This window comes from Thunnus thynnus, chromosome 19 (genome assembly GCF_963924715.1).
Source record: "Thunnus thynnus chromosome 19, fThuThy2.1, whole genome shotgun sequence".
NCBI lineage: Eukaryota > Metazoa > Chordata > Actinopteri > Scombriformes > Scombridae > Thunnus > Thunnus thynnus.
In genome coordinates this window covers 10740466-10762638 of record NC_089535.1, presented here as the reverse complement: position 1 = coordinate 10762638, position 22173 = coordinate 10740466, and the positions used below count along the sequence as shown (strand labels likewise).

The 22173-nt window shown below is 40.2% G+C and overlaps 3 protein-coding genes across 4 annotated transcripts; all 3 read left to right on the top strand.

Moving 5' to 3' along the window:
* The first annotated feature begins 972 nt into the window (after positions 1 to 972).
* On the top strand, positions 973 to 5759 carry LOC137170543 (urea transporter 2-like). Its single transcript, XM_067573986.1, has 9 exons — positions 973 to 1171; positions 1789 to 1978; positions 2179 to 2307; positions 3514 to 3643; positions 3727 to 3795; positions 3926 to 4073; positions 4316 to 4450; positions 4556 to 4605; positions 4717 to 5759. Exons 1-9 carry the CDS (start codon positions 1048 to 1050, stop codon positions 4930 to 4932), a joined length of 1191 nt encoding a protein of 396 aa, XP_067430087.1. The 5' UTR covers positions 973 to 1047; the 3' UTR covers positions 4933 to 5759.
* A 5615-nt stretch (positions 5760 to 11374) lies between these two features.
* zgc:122979 (uncharacterized protein LOC641576 homolog) lies at positions 11375 to 16101 on the top strand. Its single transcript, XM_067573789.1, has 4 exons — positions 11375 to 12311; positions 12972 to 13230; positions 13653 to 14206; positions 15197 to 16101. Exons 1-4 carry the CDS (start codon positions 12204 to 12206, stop codon positions 15428 to 15430), a joined length of 1155 nt encoding a protein of 384 aa, XP_067429890.1. The 5' UTR covers positions 11375 to 12203; the 3' UTR covers positions 15431 to 16101.
* An 831-nt stretch (positions 16102 to 16932) lies between these two features.
* Positions 16933 to 21514, top strand: hwa (huluwa). Of its 2 annotated transcripts, none has more exons than XM_067573791.1 (3): positions 16933 to 17873; positions 19683 to 19878; positions 20902 to 21514. In XM_067573791.1, exons 1-3 carry the CDS (start codon positions 17280 to 17282, stop codon positions 21066 to 21068), a joined length of 957 nt encoding a protein of 318 aa, XP_067429892.1. In that variant the 5' UTR covers positions 16933 to 17279; the 3' UTR covers positions 21069 to 21514. The 2 variants fall into 2 exon arrangements, with proteins under 2 accessions (XP_067429892.1, XP_067429891.1); XM_067573790.1 differs by having other exon boundaries at positions 16944 to 17873; positions 19680 to 19878.
* The last annotated feature ends 659 nt before the right edge of the window (positions 21515 to 22173 follow it).

The window sequence follows — 22173 nt, the reverse complement described above, 5'->3', positions numbered from 1 at the left end:
GGTGCAGTGTATGGGATCTAGTGGCATCTAGTGGTGAGGTTGCAGATTGAAACCAAATGAAAACAACTCCCCTCCCGTTCCCCTTCCAAGCATGTAGGAGAACCTACGGTGGCCGTAAAACTCACAAAAAACTCTCTAGAGCAAGTGTTTGGTTTGTCCATTCTGGGCTACTGTAGAAAATACAACAATTCTTATTTTCAGGTGATTATACACTAATGAAAACATACGTATGAGTATTATATTTCATTTCTGCCATGTCTGTTTCATTATATGCTGCTAAATTCTACACACTGCACCTTTTAACAATGCTAACATGCTGATGTTTAGAAGGTGTGATGTTTATCATGTCCACTACCTTAATTTAGCCTGTTAGGATACAAACATTAGCTAAATAGCAGAAAACACAAGTAAAGCTGAGGCTAATGGGAATGTCATTACAGTTAAGTATTGGATCATAAACCAAAATATTGGACGAGCTGAAATTTTGAGATGATGATGGCACTGGATCAACAGTTAAGGGGTCACTAAAGTGATGACAATGAATCCAAAGGGTGACATGAATGTCTGTACCAAATTTCATGACAATCCATCCAGTAGCTGTTGAGACGTTTCACTTAAAACCACAAAGTCAACATCACCGGCTAGGGGAAAAGTTACCCACAGCCTGGGAATCATGAAAGTTATTGACCCACTGGTGGCACTAGATTAAAAGTCAGGGGATCAAAAAGAAAAAAGTCATTAGGATTAATCCTCTAGACACCATGCATGTCTGTACAAAATTTCAGGGCAATCCATCCAATAGCTGTTGAGATTTCAGTCTGGACCAAAGCGGTGGATCATCAGCAAACAGACAGACCAACATTGCCATAGATCTATGATATGCATTGGGAAAGGAAAATATATGGTAGAGTAATGGCCAATGAAAGTATCTGTATGCAATTAGGAAGTTTATAGTCTGCTGTACATAGTTGCCAAATATTTACTGAAAGACTATTTTGCATGATTTGCTACATCGTATACCAAAAAGTGATATTGTGATCAACTCTAATGACAGCAATTATGGACAACAGCAACCAGCCTTCACGTGAAGAAGCTCCAGCTCGCTCCTTTGTCCTCAGAGCTGTTGGGCTTTTCTCTGGGGACATGCGTCTGTGCGGACAGTGGGTGAAAAGTAGGTGATAATTTGTCTAGTCTTGTCTAAGTCACATCTGCTATACGTGAATTAATGAAAATCGGTGTTAAATTTGAATGAAACTAACTTGAATTTTAAAGAATTTCATATTCAGATTTTCATATGTTTGAAATTTAAGCAGCCCGTCCTCACAAGAAAAAAACGACAGTGGCATATAGGTCAAAAATTTGGGCCGGCAAAAATGACTTATAGTTACATTTACTCAATCTAGCGGCCATAGTTGTTATGACCCGGACGCAGTTCAGATGACGTCAATATAAAGTGACAAATTTTCATATAGGAGGAGGCTGGCTGGGTGGATGGCTAGATAGATTGTTGGCAAAAAGTGGATTTAGCTATAACCGTGAGTTGGGACGATTTAAAAAAAAAAAAAGTAACTTCGATTGTCATGGTGTTTACTGTTACCATGACGACGAAGGTTGCATAAATTTAGGGAAGTAACTTTACAACACATTTTCAAGCGATCATTTTAACCCAAAAATGATCCTTCCCTAGCCCTGGTTTTAATGCCTAAACCTAACCTCAACCACATGATTGATTGATCAATGTAGATGATGACACTTGGTCAAAATTATGTCGCTATCCATCTGCGACAGGACAGGCTGTGGTAATCCAGCTGCTGGAATGGATTTTTCGAGGGGTGGCCCAGGTCATGTTTGTCAACAACCCTCTCAGTGGACTCCTCATCATGGCCGGCCTCTTCCTGCAGAACCCTTGGTGGGCTCTGAATGGTCTGCTGGGTACCCTTGTCTCCACTGTGTCTGCCATCATACTGGGACAAAACAGGTCAGATGGCATACTGCTTATCCTTATCTAATCTAGAAAAAAGAAAATTCCTCCTACCATGAAGCCATTATTGCTTTCTTTCACTCATACTCCCTGGGGCTACACTTCCTTTAGTTTTCACACAGTGCTATTCTCACTTTTGTTTCTCATTTAACTGTGTTTTACATTCATGTCGACTACATCTGTCACATTCACCTCAGGGAAGCCATATCAGCGGGTTTATATGGCTACAATGGGACCTTGGTTGGCATACTCATGGCTGTTTTCTCTGCCAAAGGAAACTGGTACTGGTGGCTTTTACTGCCAAATGTGTTCATGTCCATGTTGTGGTAAGTGTTCTCCTCTAAAAAGTCATCTGAGTAATTTGATTGCACATGCTTGGTAACTGCATGCTGTAATTCATGAAAAACTGTGGAAGAGGCCTCTCAAACAGGTAAGCAATAACACAAAGTAAAAGGAGGGGAGTCATTACTTGCAGAAAAGTCTGAAAAGGCGAAAGAGTGCCAATTTAGAAATGTCCAGAGTCGTTGCCAAAACAAATCTTTTTCGGTGGTCTTTATGCCATTAAAGGGGACATATTATGCACAATTCCAGGTCTATATTTATATTTTGGAATATTATTGCATGATTTACAGTACAAAGAACTCCTCATTTGTCTTATACTGGCTCTTTATGCAGCCCCTCAGTTCAGTCCCTGTCTGAAACAGGCTGTTTTAGCTCCTGCCTCTTTAAGGACCCCCTCCTGATGAGCCTACTCTTTCTGATTGGCCAGATCCCGGAAGCTGCCCCTCAGCAGACTATATAAACAAACAGTAGTAGGATTTCATTTATTTTTCTTGTTCTTTAAATGAAATGGAAACTTCTCAAATATATCCATACATGTTAGAGCCAAAATCCAATCCAAAATATGTGAGTGGACAATGTAAACAACCCGTGGAACAAACTTAGCAACAAAGGCTACAGAACAGACAGCTGTTTGTGCACATGCGCAAACAATCTGACGTCATCACAAGGAGAAAGTAGAGGTAATGTTACAAACAAAGTGTTCAGAGCAGGGTGAAGCCCTGGCTTTTGCCTTTCAGGGAGCATTTTTACATACATTCAGCTCAAGTTTTGGACCTTTGACCATTTTTGACATAGACATCTGAATCATAAAGGTATAAAAATAACAGAAAATAACAAAAAGCCTGATATGTCCCCTTTTGTGCATATATTTGTGCACAAAATTAGCATATTCGTTTTTCTCACTTTTCTGCATTCAGCTGCTCCCGTCCTCTTTTCTTTGAACTGCATACTGTAAACAGGAAAGAGACAAAGGCAACAGCATGAAGTGAAGGTCCTGAACCATATTCAAACTCACCCAAGGTAATTCATTCGTTATTTCAAAAGAATTATGAGTATAAAGATACACACATACAAAGTCTTAAATCCACCCTTAAGGTAAACATAAACAAACAGGCTGGGATTATACTGTCAGTGTATTATGGTTTACTTTTCTGCACAATCAGTAATCCATTTCCTGCCTCTGTTCACAGCCCAGTGCTCCACAGTGCTTTGTCTTCAGTTGCCAGCAAATGGGACCTCCCAGTATTCACCCTGCCCTTTAACATTTTGGTATGTCTGCACGTTGCAGCTACAGGAACCAATCACCCTTATTTTCCAGAGGTACAGTTCAGCCTTACAACACACAGAAGGACAGACATATATAGTATTTTGATACAAATGAACATTTTTTTCTGCTATTTCAGGTGGATAGCCAGCCAAATAACTATCTGCATCCTCCTAATGACTCCATCGAAAGCCTCAAAATCTCTCAGGTATGACAGGAATGATATTGAACCACTAGCTTTCTGAAAAAAACATCATAAATGTGGCTGTTCTCAGTGTTCCCTTTGCATATGTGCATATTCAATTCACAAAAAGTAAATGGAGGCTTCATGTTTGCAGCTCCTGCTGTCTGTGCCAGTTGGTGTGAGCCAGGTGTACGGCTGCGACAGTCCTTGGAAAGGAGGTCTTATCCTTCTGGCCCTGCTGCTCTCATCACCAACTATCTGTTTTCATGCCATGTTGGGCTCTGCTGCTGGCATGCTGTCTGGTAAAAAGGCTCTCCCATTTGCATAGAAATATGCATAATATCTGCTGAGGCCACAGTGGGAGCTTTGGCTCGTCAAAGGGCACCTTGGCATTGTGGTGAATGAACTGTGGCATGTTTTCTCAAATAACGCTTTATAGCCTTTGCATGTTGACTCAGTTTTCAAATTAGACATTTTTGCAGTTGTTTGCTGTTTTTATAATATATTTAATTGAAAATATCTTGCTCTCTTATGTGTGTTGCAGGACTTGCTCTGGCAGCTCCTCACAGGGACATTTACTCAGGGCTGTGGGGATATAACAGTGCTCTATCCTGCATTGCCATTGGAGGTGTCTTCTATGTTTTAACATGGCAAACACACCTACTGGCTCTAATATGTGGTAAGATCGACAAACAGTATGATCACTGTCAGCTAAAATGTTAATGCTGCACAGAGCAGCCATGTGGGTTTTTCATAAAAAATGACAAAATGTGTTTCTTTCCAGCACTTTTCTGTGCATACATGACTTCAGCGATCTCAAAATTGATGTCTGTGGTAAGCAAGAAAGTTTCTCCCTGAGTCAAATTCTATAAACGTGATCTGAACACCCAGATGTCTCTCGTGTCATGTGTCATGCTTCTCCTCTCCTACGACATCCCCTTTCAGTTTGCATTACCAGCCTGCACGTGGCCTTTCTGCTTGTCGACTCTCATCTTCCTCCTCATTTCCTCTGAGATCCCAGCCATCTGCGGACTGCCTCTGTCTGTGGTCTCCTACCCGGAGGAAAATCGGCGCTACCATAGACAATTAGAAGCCTTGGAGAAAGCTCAGCACAGTCAGCAGAGCGGTGGCCAAGAAGAGGCCCCGCTGAAGGAGAATTGAGGGCCAAATGTCCAGTTGGTACTGAAGGAGGGTTGCAGTGATGCTCTTTTGTCCTCATATTTCCCTCTATGTGTGTCTAATTGTATGAAATGTTGAAATGGCATGGTTGTATACAAGTGTGGTGTGTCATCTCTTACATAATGTTTGTTATATAAAATGCCTGGCATTGTATTGCGAATTATTTTCTAAAGAGCAACTATTTTCTTCTGCACTGTGTCTCTTCTACACAGCAGAGGGCAGTGCTTTCCAAGAAAAGATAGAGCCACTGTTTTTGTATGAAAATCTCACAATACTGGGGAATAATACTAAGCAGATATGAATACTGGAATACTATTTTTACCAATTTATTTGAGCAATACTATATATCTTATTACATTTTTCGCTCAGCAAGCAAAGCCTGTCATGCAGTGGTATTCATATGCCGTAGTCACAAAACAAAGATTAACAGTTAACACTCTTTCCTCTCAACAGCACAGTTTAGTGGTTGCTGGGAGATGATTTAAAATGCAGCAGTGCATTTCATCAGAGCAGACAGTGAGCTGTAGGGGAGATTTCATAAAATGCTCCCCCAGCAAAAACACCCTCTTCTCTGCCAGGCTTAATCCATCACTGCCTTCTGCACTCCAATCTGTCCTATTGTTTTCTCTTATCATTTCTCTGTACCTCTCTCCTCTTTTGGTTTCTTACTCTCCCTTCATTAAACCTCTTTTTGCTTATCTCCTTTCTCATTCTCCTTTCCTCCGATTCTCCCTTCTGGAATTATCTGTCTTCATCTCTTTTGTGGATAACCGTTCTTCCTTTTCCTCACGAAAGATTTTGATCTCTGTGAAAAGAAGCTACCAAGATGTTAGATGATAATATCACAGCTGATAAAATGTACAGAGCTCTGTCTGGGTCTGTGTCTGGATTCATATTTACTTTTATATCTTAAAGTCTGCCTTTATTTGTGCCATCTGCCTGTCTGGCTGGTGTACCACGGCACATGGCTTTAGTCTAGCCAGTACAATACATAAGAGACAGTCACACTCCCAGACATGTGTGGGAGCGGTGGTGCAACGGGGGAGAAGGTGCGAGACGAGGGAAGGGGAAGGAGTCGAAAATGAGAACATCTAATTTTTTTGCCTGGTGATAAAATATGACTTGCGATGTTTTCTTTCTTGAATGTGTAATGGGCATTTTTTTTTCTCTCTGCCCTTCTTTTGAACTCAATACCTACTAAAATCAAACATTTGAGAGTTCTTCTGCTTAATATTCTAAAGGCATTTCAGAGGGAAACTTTTCCTCAGTTATATTTTCTCTTATCCACTGTGGCCTGTAGATAAAAGTGACCTTAGTCGGTGGATTTTTCTGTGGCCTTTTACACAATGTTGATTCATCTAGCGACCTTTGAAGGACAGGATAAGTGTTGGCAGTGGGATGATGTGAGATGAGGTTGGTGTCACTTCCCCTGTGTCAGTGCTGTGTGCTCACAGCAGTGTGATTCACCTACCCGAGTCCCCTGCAGGCAACACCTACTGATCCAACAAAACATAACGGGGGAGAATGAGAACGGGCTGAACTTGTGTAGGATAAAACCTCACCACACAGTCACACACACATGAGGAGAGAAAAGCATGTGTTGGTATCTCAGTGCCGGCTGTTGGTCTACTCCAGTGTCTGTCTGTTAAAAATAGCACGTCTCATATAACAATATAGGCCAAAGTATTTTATAACTGTAGTTAAAAACTGTTCAAACAATAACTACAGAATAAAGACACAAAAATGAGAAACAAATGCTTTTTTTCTATATACAAATGATATTCTACAAGTGATGGACCAAAGGTGATATTTATACCATTTATGGAAAATTCCCTTTCTTCCAAATGTGCTGTTACTAAAAAGATTTGAAATTATACCTATCACAAAAGTGATTGTGGTTAGCTGGTCTAAAAAGATGATCAAATGTAGACAGAAACCACTGCACACGTTATCCAAGCAGCAATAGCTGCTTTCATTTTTGGATATAGCATCTGTCAAAGGCTTTACAGCAACAAAAAATCCCAGTATAGAATTCTTTGATGCTGTATTAATGGGGGATCAAATAGGGTATGTATAATCACTTTTGCCAGGGCTGTACCATTGAGGGCACTGAGGTAATGTACATGTATTTATATTTTGTGTCTGAGAATTTGTTGAGGTGGGTGTATCCAATTGGATTATTCCAGTAATTTTAGATTCAGTATATTTAAATTTTAGGCCAACTAAAATAAATAAATGAATTAAAGGATATCTCTTCACAAGAAGTTTATTCTTGGCAGTGTCAAGAGAGCTTTGAAACACATTGGAAAATAATATATAATATAATATATAACTATATAATATAAAATAACTTAACAGTTAACTTAATAAATAACATATAAGCAAGACTTACAAGAGTCTACAGTAAAGCTGGTGGCTAAGTGAGGCTGTAGTGATGCTTTGAGCTAAATGCTAATGCTAGCATGGCAACATGCTCACAATGTCAATGCTAAAATGCTGATGTTTAGCAGGTTATGTATATCATGTTCACCATCTTATGCTAGCATGCTAACTAGCAGCAAACACAGAGTACAGTTGAGGCTGATGGGAATAGTTTTGCAGGTATTTGGTCATAAACCGAAATGTTGGACAAATTGACATTTCAACCTGATGATGGTGCTAGATGAGAAGTTAAGGAACCACCAAAGGTCTTCAGTCTGGTGGGGATATGAGTGTATGTAATCTATCGAATAGTTGTTGAGATATTTATGTTTTCAGAGGGTCTGCTTGGGGGATTCATGACCTCACTATTCCTAAAATTGTGGTTACAACCCCGTACTGCATCCCTGGCACTCTATTTCCTCTTTTTGTTCTTTAAATTTGTTTATAATACTGTTGTTTGAGTTTGACTGTACTGCAATTCTGCTTTTTATTTATTTACCTTTTTTTCTATTTATTTTACTTTGAGTTGCCATGTATGCATGCATGTATTTATACTGTATAATCACAGTCCTCTGCACAAGGTTTGAGAAAGCTGTTACAGGCCTGTATAAGTATAGTCTGTGCTGGCTACACTATTGCTGTGATTGACACTGTCCTAAAACAGACCAGAGGCAGTATTATAATTACCTATGTTTGTTTTATTTTAAGTTATAAAACAATACATACTTGCTATCAAAAAGAAGAAAACCATTATTATACTTTCTTAAAAACAAGTGTACCCTTCACTAAAAAACTAGAGCACAAACAGAAGCTGAGTGGCTGTTCTTTGCATCTACTACTAAGCATGTGAGAACTGCAAACAACACCATAAGAACACTGAGCTGCATGTGAGCTGTCCGCCTTCTGGCGGACTAACAATAACAGTGTCAGTACAGCTTGGTACTTTAATTAGCACTATATTCTCTGAGACTGACAGGCAACTTCGTATGTGTTTCTATGAGCGTGATAGCGTGAATGTGTGAAAAACAGGCCAAACACAGTCAGACCGTTCCCGTGGGCAGGAAGAATGAATGCTGTGAAAGAGGCTCAATTGATTCACTCCATCCTGCTCAATCTGTGAATACTATGTAAGAGAAGCTATCTGGAGCATGACGCTCCTGGCTCAACATGTTCAAACCAAATTTGTCAGTCGGTTCCTGTAAGACGAAAGGAGAATCCTCAGGAAACTCCAACCCCTATTGGATGTAAGAAGCATCATAGCAGAGGAAGCGTTTCCATGTATGTACGCTCCCTGTGACACTGATTTCCATATCCATGGCTACACTGTCGGCTGCATAGTGTCGTAATATTGTAGTAGGCTATGTGTAGTATGCTTTCAAAATAGAAATAGTGACTCTTCCTCAATGTGAGTAAAAGAGGCATTCAAGCAGGTGACTAACTACATTTCATCAAACGAGTGACCAAAAAGAGTGTGGTGATAATTTTAAGTCAATCAATCAAGTTTATTTGTCACATGCAATCATCAAGGCACAATCACAGTGAAATGCAATCACGTCATTTCCTTCAAACTGTGCAATAAAAATAGATTAAATAAGTAGTCATTGTTAATAATTAAAAAAAATAGTAATAATATATGTGTATGACTGGGGGGTGATGGGGAGCAGTCTTAGGCAGTGACCTCATTTGGGATACCTGGAATTTTCTCTGCCTTGCCTGTCTCACCACTGAGTCAGTATGTAGCCCCCAGGTCAGGCCCTCATTGATGTGGACACCAAGGTACTTGAAGCTTGATGTTCTTCCCTGTTTCTGCCCAAAGTCAACTATCAGCTCCTTAGTCTTGCTGATGGTCAGGAGTAGGTTGTTGTCCTGACACCAGCAGGTCAGGTCCTCTGCTTCCTAGGTAGGCCTTTTCATTCTTATCTGTGATCAGGCCCACCACAGCTGTGTTGTCAGTAAACTTGATGCTGGTGTTGGAGTCAAACACAGCAGGGGGTTAAAAATGCAGCCCTGGGGTGCTCCAGTGTTAAAGATGAGGGCAGAAGAGGTGTGTCCGCTTACCCTCACTGCCTGGGGTCTGCCCATCAGGAAGTCAAGGATCCACATGCACAGATCCTTGAGCTTTGTGATGAGCCTAGAGGGAACTATGGTGTTTGAACACTGAACTGTAGTCAATGAACAGTAATCTCACATAGCGCCCTTTCTTGTCTATGTGGGATAGGGTGGTGTGAGGGATGTGTGCTATGGTGTCTTCCATTGATTGGGACAATAGGCAAACAGTAGTGGGTCCAGTGTGCTGGGTAGTGAGGAGCAGATGTAATCCTTGACCAGCCATTCAAAGCATTTCATCACTACAGAGGTGAGTGCCACTGGGCATTAGTTGTTCAGGCAGGCTGGTCTTGTTTTCTTGGGCACAGGAATGATGGTGGACTTCTTGAAGCACATGGGTATAACAGACTGAGCCATGGACAGGTTGAATATCATTGTGAACACTGGTGCTAGTTGGTCAGCACATAGTTTGAGGACCCACCCACTGATACCATCTGGTCCTGCTGCTGACCTGGTGTTTACACGCTTGAAAGCCCTCCTAACGTCATGCTCAGAAAGGGTGATAGGTGTGAAAGGTGCACACACCCATCCATTAACGTCTGCTTCAACTGGCTGGCTGCCGACGGACTCAAAGCAAGCATAAAAGATGTTTAGCTCACTCGCTAGAGACACATCAGCACTTCACAAGGAATGGGGGGGACGGTCTTGTAATCTGTCTATAGTTCTTAGACCTGCCATGCTTCTGGGGTTGCTTTCTTCCTGTAGTTTCTTTTTGCCACCTTTATTGCAGGATTATTATGTGGGTCTCTAATATCTAGAATTTTCACAGGAGGAAGATATGCAAATACTTACCAAACACCAGGATTTTAACACATTCAGTTACATAACTTGAAACTGCCTGTTCCAGCCACAGCTGTTTGCTGATAGCTGTTAAGTGTCTCATTTACATTGGTTTGCATTTTCTTACACAACTGTTATGCTGAACTACGGGGGTGGACACCATAACATATTCACCAGCACAATCTAATGGGTAAAAGAACCATTGAATAAATACCTCTGTAAAGCACTGACCTTTTTCAGTGAGGCTCCATTTAGGGAACAGTCAAATTTATTTCAGCTACAGAAGATAAACCTGGACACATTTAGAGTGTTGGCCAATAATCATTTTTTAGGATTGCAATTTGTGGTGCTGCTGTTTTGGACATTTGAAATAACATGATAAGGGCCTTAAGTTGGGTCCAACATATCACCTTGCATGTTTTGAGGAAGGCTCATGTACCAAAATCTAGTTTTAAAACCTTTCTTCAGGGGCAATCTGGTTGTTTAGGAGCTTAAAGTACCAAACATAAGCCAAAGCATCCCTGGTTTGAATTCAGTCTTGGACTTTTGTTGCATATCATTCCCCATTTCTCTCTCCCCTCATTTCCTCTCATCTCTATACTGTTGACTCTATAATAAATGCATAAAATGGCCTATTAACAAAAATATTTTCTTATTTCATTCAGGCCAGACTAATTGAAAGAGGGGCTTAAAGGATATGACAATTTCAAAGCAAAGCAACAATGAATTGATCCTACTTACAAGTATTGTGTGTGTTTGTCCAAAGCCTCATGTATCTTATTTCTCTGTTGTTGTCCAAAAACTATTAAAAACACATTAGTGAGCCACACTGTTGCACTGGGGGACATGTGCCTTCACCACAAAGAGTTTTTGTTTAGAAATGGCTCTAAAGACTAATAACAGTGATCACGTTTTCCTTGTACAGCAGACGCCACTGTGAATGTACGGGCATTGTTGTGCTACATATCACAACCTCCTGACTTTGTACTGAAGTTCTTTGCGAAATTTACAATAGTACAATTTAGTGCAATGTGTAAATAAATAGAATAAGCACAAAGATGGTCTTCCTGATTGATATTTCAATAATCTTCATATGTTGCATATCCCCATATTATGTTTTTTTGTTTGTTTGTTTTATCAAATTAACACTCAGCAAATCTGTGGATTCAAGGAAAGAAAACTACACAGAAAAATGATGCCCGAGCAGATTAATGTGGCCATTATTATTTCACAAAGGTGTGTTATTTTATTGGATTGTCAACCCCATATGAATACTAATGCGTCATATGGGTAACCTGCCTGCTCTTTCATATCTTTGACTGTTTTAATTTGCTACATCATAGCACAATCAAAAATCTAAATAACCCACTAAAGTAAGAAACAAGAATCTCAATTCCCTGCATTCTCTCATCCACTGCAAAGTTACAGAGCCTTAAAACTCGTGAGCTCACGTTCAGGTGTCAAATAAAAAGTCATTTGAGGACAGCCAGCTGGGCAGGTGACTGTCTGGAGTTTGTCTGGGCAGTCAGCAGCATTTATCTGCATGTCTGTATTTTCGGTTCTGTCTGAGAAAAAGGACTCTCTGTACCGTGTCGTGACTGTCTGCTCGGCTCTGCCTTCAAGAACTCCGGAAACAAGTCTCGAGATGGAAAAGGAGGCTGCAACATCCGCGTGATCATCAGCGAAGCTCCAATGGCTTTTCGACGAGCAAGCTGAGGACACCGGCATCCCCTGCCGCGCGTGAGGAAATGGGCGGATCCGGGGAAAGCTCGGTCACGCTGCGTGGGTGGGTGAGCGTATAGTAGGGAGCTGCCGCGGCAGTATTTATTAGAGAGCCGAGGAGAGCTCAGACAGGACGAACCGTAGCCCGACCAAAGCGGAGCCATTTCAGCACCAGCGCGCCTGGACAGCGACACGTAGCCACACAAACTTTTCAAACAGCCATCATGGTTCTCATCTGGACCCAGTTCGGAGTGAAGCACAAAAATGTCAATGTCAAGTGCAAAGTGCGAGTTATGCACAGAGGTGACAGCTCAGGATCATCATCATCAGCGGTAAGTTGGACTCATTTTTATGAATGTTTTTTTTTTCAAGCTTTTCACCTGTTTAAGTCGTTTAATCATCAATTAAATCATCAGATACTCACATTAGTGATTTTAAGACACTGACAGAGTATTTAAATGTTATACTTAGATACATATATAGGTAAATTGTGACTTGCTGGGATGAAATAAAAAAAAACCTTTAATGTACCGGCATCTCTCTGATTTTAATGCCTCATTTCTGTTGCTGTGCATTCATTCAAATGCAAAACTTGCTGTTTCGCGTTCAGCCAATCGCTGCAGAGAATCTCGGTTGTTGGGGGAAGGCTTTTGCCCCTCACGATTCCACCTCACACGACATCCCCCTTCTCTCACGTTGTATTGTGCATCAGCCTTTAAAATTCATAGCAGAGATATGCAGACATAAGCGTGTTTTCCCAGAGATTTTCTTTGCTGGAGGCTGCACATTAATACACATTCTGCACATTAATAGATACTGTACAGCAGTTTGAATTTGCATTATCATTAGTTATTCATCAGCAGCATTGTGGCTTTTTTGCAGCACATAACACTTGAAATGTCCATGTATCATTGTCAATATTGTATAAGTTTTTATGAATGGAGATATGACAAGTAAATGGTCTAATGCATGATTGCACTTCTTTTCTGCAGGAAAGCACCAGGTCTGAGCAAGACACACCCTGCCTGTCCATCAAACCCACAGGCAAGGACTTCTACAAAGTCCTGGGCGTGTCACCTGACTCCAACGAAGACGAGATCAAGAAGGCCTACAGGAAGATGGCTCTGAAGTTCCACCCAGACAAGAACAGTGATGCTGATGCAGAGGACAAGTTCAAAGAGATCGCAGAAGCCTACGAGATCTTGACTGACCCCAAAAAGAGAAGCATATATGACCAGTTCGGTGAAGAAGGTGAGAGTGAAGGAATTTTGCAATTCAAAGAACAGAAATGGGAATTCATTTACATGTGTAAAATAGCTTAAGAAATAACTGCCATCTGGCTAATTACCATGGCAGTGACTGGTGCATTAACTATTCATTCCATGATCGAGGCTAAATACTGATGTGCAGTGGAGGGATCAGAACTAAAACACTCCCACCCCTCGTGAAACCAGCTAACATGTGCAGCACAGACAGCTGGGAGGCTGATAAATTATTCAAGGAGCAATGAAAGAGTTTTCCTGATAACTCTTCTGATGTAAATGTAAACCTTCCAGAAGGAGAGGCAGAATATGCATGAAAGAAGTATCATTATCAGACTAAAAAAGAAGCATCAGATCAAAAAAGATACTCTGCAGGAAGTTAACTTATCTTTTTGTTTTCTGTGTTTTCAGGCCTTAAAACTGGAATGTCTATGGCGAGCCCAGGCAACGTTTTTCGCAATAATTTCCACAGTGATGCCCATGCCACCTTCTCCTCCTTCTTCCATGGCTCTGACCACTTCGACATTTTCTTTGGCAATGACTTTGACTGTGACGACGACCTCTTCAACCCCTTCAGGCGGTTCCCCTTTAGCCACGTGGGCGGATTCGCCAGCAGCGAAGGCGGGCTGCGAAGAGGCCAGAGGCGCCTGCAGGGCAAGGCAGTGGTGCACGACCTGCTGGTGACCTTAGAGGAGGTGTTGCACGGCTGCACCAAGCACGTGAAGATCACCCGTAGCCGCCTCAACCCTGACAGCCGCAGCCTGCGATCTGAAGACAAGGTGCTGAACGTGGTGGTGAAGAAAGGCTGGAAAGCGGGGACCAAGATCACCTTCCCAAGGGAGGGAGACGAGACACCCAACAACACCCCTGCAGACATCACCTTCATTCTCAGGGACAAGGAGCATAACCAGTACAAGAGAGACGGCTCCAACATTGTCTACACGGCCAAGATCACCCTCAAAGAGGTGAGTTGGATAAATGCATTCATATGAGGCTGAAAGGTCTATCAGGGTTAAAGATCCTGGCCTGTTGTGGCTCTAAAATCACAAATGAATGGCACATTATGAAACACATAAGTGATATAAGTGATAAGTAGATATACTATATCATTTTGCTACTCACACCTACTCAGAGAAAGGGTCAAATGCATCCACCACTTCTTATCCTTTACATAACTGTTCAATGATACCTTCTCTTAAATGCCAGAAAATCGATTACTGAAAGACATCAGTAAGACATAAGGCTCCAATCTCTGCCAAATGCAGGGAAGGTAATATCTTTGATTGTAGTTCTGAGGATAGAACACAATGTTCTGTTTGGGGACAACTGAGAATAGGCTGACAGACCCCCTGCTAACAGAGCAGCAGCAGCAGCCTGCCAACGCCTCCGTTACCTCATCAGCCCCTGCAGAGTGAGAGAGTGCATGAGCTAAATTTAGCCTTGGCGCTGACTGCCCCCACGAATCGCACCTCACTCACCCTCTCAACTACTATGTATGCTGCAGACTCCTCCGCCTCTACAAGGCAGAGAGAGAGGCAGCTTTCTTGGCTCGCTCTGTCACTGGCTCTCACTTCTACCAACCCACACACAGATTAGCAGCGTAGCAGTCACAGAGACCAGCATTTCAAAAGATCTCCTCCATCTTTCTATGGCTCCCTTCAGTCGCTAAAGCACTTGACTCCCACACACGGGCAGGAAATAGAGCTGAGATTATAACATCTGTAACACCGGTTTGTTGCGTAACACAAAAAATCATTGTGCTTTTAGAAAGACAGACGCTCCATATTTAGCTGTTATGTAACTTGACACTTTCAAAGATCAAGCGTTTAATTGATTTTTATGTTCCAAGTGCACTTCATTCCAGTCATAACGAGGCCACTCAGTACGCATACCTACTTGTACCTAAATATAACAGGTCTACAGAACTAACTTTATCTCCCTTTTTTGTCTTCCAGGCTCTGTGTGGCTGCACAGTTAACGTCCCCACACTTGACAACCGGATGATGCCTCTACCATGCAGTGATGTTATTAAACCCGGTGCTGTTCGGCGGCTAAGGGGCGAGGGTCTGCCGTTTCCCAAGAGCCCATCCCAGCGGGGCGACTTGGTGGTGGAGTTCCAGGTGCTCTTCCCCGACAGGATCCCACCCCAGTCTCGCGAGATCATTAAGCACAGCCTGGCCCAGTGCTAGTCTGCTTCAATAACCTGATTGACACAGCTTCACCATGCGTGTATGTTGTTATCAGTTTACAAACACAGCCTTGCCCGAGGTGCTAATATCACAACCAATCACAACCTCTTATTGTGTTTGGAAGATGGCAAGCAGCAATGAAGTGAGTTGTAGTTCAGATGGGACTTTCTGCAGATGTACGCACTTTAGGCATAATGCACAACAACTATGATGCCACATGAGCAGTGAGTTCAGAACTGATGAATGGGGTCTTTGGTATCTGAGGGCATCCATTGACTCAAAAGCCTTTTGTCTTGAATGAAAAGGTTATCTGTACTGTTATACTTGCATACATATAGCAGGATATCAGTGTGCTATTCAAGTCTGTATAGACTTCCTTAAACCTGAATGGTAGAAACATTAAAAAAAAAAAACAACTTTATTATAGTTATATGGTGTTCATATGACTGACTTTTGCATTGATTTATTACAATAGCAAAATGTACTTGTGTACAAAGATCTACTTTGTGTGCAAAAGGCAAAAACATTGTCTCTAAGAGAGATTCATCTGTCAAATGTTCTATTGAATTATTTGAAATGTTTGTACATATTCTGCAATGAGCCAGCTGTTGATGTATTATTACCATATATATTTAGAAGCATGAAACATAAAGAAAAACATAGAATTTGAACTTGTGTTCTCCGCTCTTCTTTGTGATAAACATGTTTTTTGCAGGAGTGTGTAAACACTTATAGTGGACTGCAAAACTCAGACATTGTAGTCCATAACATCATAATTCAGAGCATGAAGATCTCCAAGGTATTTTTAAGCTTTATACATACAAAAACTCAGACATATCAGCTTGGAAATAAATTAAAATAAATTTTTTTAAAAAAGAATAATATGCTACTGCAGCAACTTTATGTGATGCTTGGCAGTGCTTTTCCCATGTGCCTGGAGGTAACTGGTTTCAGTGTATCTTTGTAATAAGACAATTCAAACAAAAAAGATTTGGATTAAATTTGGAAATTTTCAATTTATGTATGTGAAATCTGCCTAATAAAAGAACATTTATCTTTTGGAAGGGAGGAATTACAATCAAAATAAGCAACAATGTCTATATTTCTTAGCTGTATAATATAAACTATAGTATATCCTCTAAATATTTCTCCAAATGTTTACAAAACTTCAGGGAAAATTCACATTATAGAATTAATGTATTAATGACTCCTCTGTCTTGCAAAAAGTACATCTAGGCTATGTTTATACAGAATTCAAATGCTCTTTTCCATACAGTACTCTCAATTTGAGCATAAGCCCCTTTAGGGTTAACCTTGTTTTTTTTAATCAGAAATATGATCTCTTTTTTTATCATTTTATTCCTTCAGTAGTTACTATGGGAACAAAACCCATTCTCCCCATTCGGAGGACGTGACCTGAACGCGGCATTTTGGATGCAGTGATGCAGGCGTCACAGGGGCCAACTGCTGCCATCTGGCGGTGATTGGTTGCTATGACAACGCGAATCATCTTGCAAAATAATAGGACACACCTGTTGATCTGAAATTTACCTGCCAACTGAGTGCGCCGCTGCACAGACGTCTCAGATCTTTGCTTTGATAACTCTTGACAGTTTCAGTCTGCAATGATGAAGATAAAAGTGATAAAAGACAACGTTCACACTTGCAGACTGTGTATATTTGAGGTGGAGGTTGACACTTTTCTATTAGAAGAAAAAACACACTATCAAACACAAAGTAGTCCACATTGATTGACACATCAAACCACCTGTGCGCAAAGAGACAACGTGAAATCTCAACTGAGATCAGCAATTCTCTAAAATTCCCCCTTTATATCTTCTGGGATGAAATGTCGCAAGTAGGTCAGACCACGCCATCACATCTGACTGAAGGTTACCCTGTGACAAACCTGACTTTAGTGGTGCTTTTGCTCATACCCTGCGTGGTTATTCTGCTTCTGCTGAACTGCCTGTTTCTGGGTTACAAGTTACTGATCCTGTCAAAGAAGAACAGCAGACCGAAGCGAGAGGACACAGAGGAGATGCTTCTGCAGTCCACCCTGCAGAGAGTCAGAAGAGTGTCCGATGTGGCCTTCCCCCCGATGCAGGACGGGAGGAGAGCTTACATGTCTCTGTCGGACCCCGTCCTGCCCCATCCTGTCACCTCTTCCAGAGCTTCATCCAGGGAGAGGGCCGGGATGGATCACAGGATCCGGCTCTTGAGGCCAGATGGTGCCACCGGCTCAGGGTCTCTAAGGGCGCCGAGTACCATCCGGGCCACTTCCTCCGCGGCTGGTTTCACCCCAAGACTCGACCTGCCCTCCGGGTCACGGAGATGCAGCATCAGCAGAGCGGACTGGTGTAAGAGCGCACCAGTCTTACCGCAGTCCAGTGACTCAGAGGCTGAAACCAGAGTGAACCTTGTTCCGCCCAACTCTCCCACGGTGAGTGGTCCTCTGCAGGGCTCATTAACTTATTCAGTAACTAAAATATCCAGGCAGGGGACAAATGAGTAAAGGGACATTTAGAAGTTTGTTTTTAGTAGTAGTGGTAGAGGCTTTAATTGGTGGGCAATTATTCAAAAACTTGTAGGAAACGGTCTAAAAAGACATGTAATGCTGCCCTATGGTCCAAAATATATACATACTTTGACAATGCTTAGGGTAGTGATGCAAATACAGAAAATGTACTCAGACTTCAGTGAACCTGAGGTTTTGTGTTTAAAGATGTTAAAAATGATATTTTTACATACTGAAACAAGAATATAGCCTACACTTTGATTCTCACTCACTGCTTGACCTGTATTTATATGTACAAATTTGTAGCCCTGCAATGATTTGTCGATTAATCAATTAATCAGTGGGCATAAAATTAATCATTAGCAATTTTTTAAAGCAAAGACGCAAAAAAAAATTAATAATTTGCTGGTTGCAGAGGATCTGTGTCAAACAAGACTGTAAACTGAATATTCAGATATTTGGACTGTTGATCGTATAAAACAAGACATGAAGACTCTAAGAAAGAATTTCATTATTTTCTGACATTTTATACACAAAACAATTAATCAAAAGTTAGTTACTATAAGTTTGTCAACACAATATAGAAATATTTCATCATATTGTTGTTTTACACGTCCCTTAATTCTATACAAATTTCCTGAAAATTGTATTTGAGTAATTGAATCGAGCAATTTGCTGGTATTTAATGGTCAATTTTTAGGACATTTTCCGGAAAGTGTGGTGCAATTTGGTACAAAGGAAAAAACAGAAAAAAAGTGTTAAGTTGGTTTACTTGGTGAGTACCCTTTCAATATATTTGGGTTCAGACTCTTGACAATTCTTTAACTGTAACTGTATATTTGCATATTAGGTTTTTTCAGTAATTTCCTAAAAGTAGCTGCTGTGTAACTGTTTATTCTTAGGACATATCTTTAAAAGGGGTTATGTAGTTTGGTAGTACATAATATTACTAATATTTAGTTTGACACATAAAACTACACATGAAAACAAAGTATTTCCTGCCAGTTAAATAATTCATAAAGGTCTAATTTATGAAGAATTTATTAAGAATGAATCAGCACTTACTAACTAAACCTATTTCACACTTTTTTCTGTTTTTTCTTATATTTTGTACCAAATTACAGCAGCCTCTCTGTAAAATGTCTGTTAAATACCTGCAAATTACTCAGGAAATTAGTACAGAATGAAAGGATGTGTAAAATAAAGCGTTATCTGATTTTGATTCAAGTCAGTTACACCTTGCTTGATGTGTAAAGGTCCCAATTAAGCATCATTTTCATATATTTGACTCCCTCGCACAATATATTCATGTGACATTTATCTCTATAACCCTCTGATCTTTAGTGTAGAGGCTCTTCTTACTGTTTTCAGAGATTACATGTCAGTCAGTTTGTTCAATGAGCTTCTCTAATGTTGTGTTTCCTTAGGTGGTATCTGTTCTGGTGTGGTAGCTGCCAATGCTTATACTAATCACCTTGTATTCTTGTGTGGATTATATCCAAACAAAAGGGAAAAATAAAACCCACGTCCTGTACACTGCAGGATGTTCGTAGGAAATGCTAGAAAACACAGAGCAGCAAATGTAAAAGCTTTTATTACATGCCTGCTCTTGTCCCACCATTCAATATGATGTTATATTAATCAGTAATAAGGATTAGTGAGCAACAAAACTGTCAGACTGAAATCAACTTGTTTTTAATGTGAGGTCTGTATTTTATCCTTCACTCACAGCAGGAGACAGAACATGTGGGTCATATTCGTCGGAGCAGTACCTACCAGATGCTGACAGATGTGAACCCGGGCGCTGCGGTGCATGTGTTTGACAAAATAGACATGGCATGCGAGTACACCAACCCGCCTTCAGAGGTGTCCTGCCTGAACACATCTGCAGTAGGTCCTGGACTGGACAGCGACTTCGGTGCAAGTGCAGGTACGTTTCAGACTCCTTCAGCTGCGCTGTGATTAATATGACCATTAAGAACTGATGTTGACTGTAAACGTCTATCACCCCAGACATCATTGCCTTGCTTGGAGAAATGCTTTAATTTTGAGAAAAAGGGTGACAGGAGAGAGTGTTTGTTTCACCTTGAATGCTCACACAGAATCTCACCACTGAGAAATATAAATTATCTTGATTTCTGAATTAAATCTTGCAGAAACAAGTTATAAGTATGCAAAGAAGTTATAAGAAATGCATTAGTTTGTGGAGGACAGGGTGAGAACTGATTGCAAATTTGGCTCAATCAGATATTTACAGACCCTTAATGCAATACATATATATCTAAATTACAGTTGCAACAATTAGTCGATAGTCAGAAAATTAAACTAAACTATAAACTAAAAATGTCAAACATTCTTTGGTCCCAACTTCTTAGATGTGAGGATTTGCTGTTTGTTGTGAGGATATAAAAGTAAAAATCTTTAAGTTGTGGACTCTCAGTCGGATCATTCAGAATCATGTGACATTTATAGACCAAACGATTAACTGATAATGAAAATAATTGTTGGTTGCATCTCTAATCTGAATGATTTGGGTGGTATATTTTTATGTTGAATGAGATCAGTGTGAATCATTTCAATCTGCTTGTTTATAGGCAATAAATATGCAAAAGTCCGCATGTTAAGACAGTCTTGTGTGCTTTCAGTGTTATTATAGCCGGGAATAATGAAGAGAACATATCCAGTGGAGTACAGCAATGTAATACCTATTTAAGTTTTTTTCTATACAGTTAGTGAAATCTTTTGTCATCTGCAATACATAAATTAATCTGTAATTCAAAGTGATTTGTAAAAACGTCTTGTTTTGCATTGCTATTGTAATTACTGGAAGCATGAGGCAACTCAATCATAAGCAGACTGAAGGACGGTGAGGGAGGTTTCAAATTTGCACTGGTTATTGCTTTACTTAAACACTTTTTTTTTTTTTTTTTAAATATACACGATTTATTTTCAGGTGTCTCCCTGCGGATTTTGTCAGCAGACAGTGACGGTTTGTCCAACGGTGTACTGGCTTCTGCTTTGGAGTGGGATTATTATGACCCCTGCTACGTCAAACAGAATAATGTACCCAAACATAAACACCACAGACCTGTGATGCACACCAAACAGTACTGGGTGTAAAATGTCCCAGCTGTCAGCATTATTAGTAGTTTTAATATTTATTTTTTTTACTATTTATATATTTATTTATTTCTATTTAAATAAAATGTTTTTTTGTTTTTGGAAAGACACATTTGTTTTCTCTCACTAGTCATCACTATGATTTGACACTAATTTAAATTTACATGTTTTGATGATGAATGCACCCCGACACAGAATTTGTTCATATTGAAGAATATTTACGACGCACGTTTCACTTAAAAGTATTGTTAAATATTTACTGTGCACTCTTCACATATGTTCATGTTAAATATAGTCACTACTTCATAACACCAGAGCTGTTGAGCCAGTTCTGGATTTCATAAACATTCACATCGAGTTATTCACTGCTATTGTTTGAAACGTTTCAATTCACTCTGACCAATAAAGACTAATTTAGAATTTAATAAAGTTCTTGATTACTTTTATCTTTCCAGTGAAATCAATTAAGTTATTGTCACACAAGGTTAATTAGATTTTAAGACCGTTTAAACAAAAACCAGGGTTCAGTCAGTACAGAGCCTAAAGGCCTCACAGGACAGTGAAAATTGCAGCAACACATTTTGCAGGTTCAGGAAATATTTCTCTTTATAAAAAATGCCATGAAAGCCTGAATCAAACAGGTTTTTAAGGTTTAATACATCTAAATGACATTTTTAGATGATTTTTGTGAGTTACTCCCTGTCACTTATGGTTTGCATTGTAGTTTTAATCCGTACACACAGAGAAGATACTGAGCCTATACTGTAAACTTGTATCCAAACCACAATACAATACTGAGAAAGGAAACACTCGAGGGCTCCAGCTGGGTGTGTGATCGGCTAACTCCCCAGAGTCAAAGGAGATATCCTTCATATATATCTTTTGTTCTACCCACAGTCCAAGATCCAAATATTAATAATCTTAACTATCATTTATGACAAATAAAAACATTAAATCATCACATTTGAGGAGCTAAAGTTTGGCAATTTTAAAAAGGACTTAATGATTTGATTGTTAGATAATCTGTCCATCGACACATCATTGCAGCTCTAATATGATCAGCTGAATATGACATAGGTTTGTCATCTTAACCCAAATGTATTAT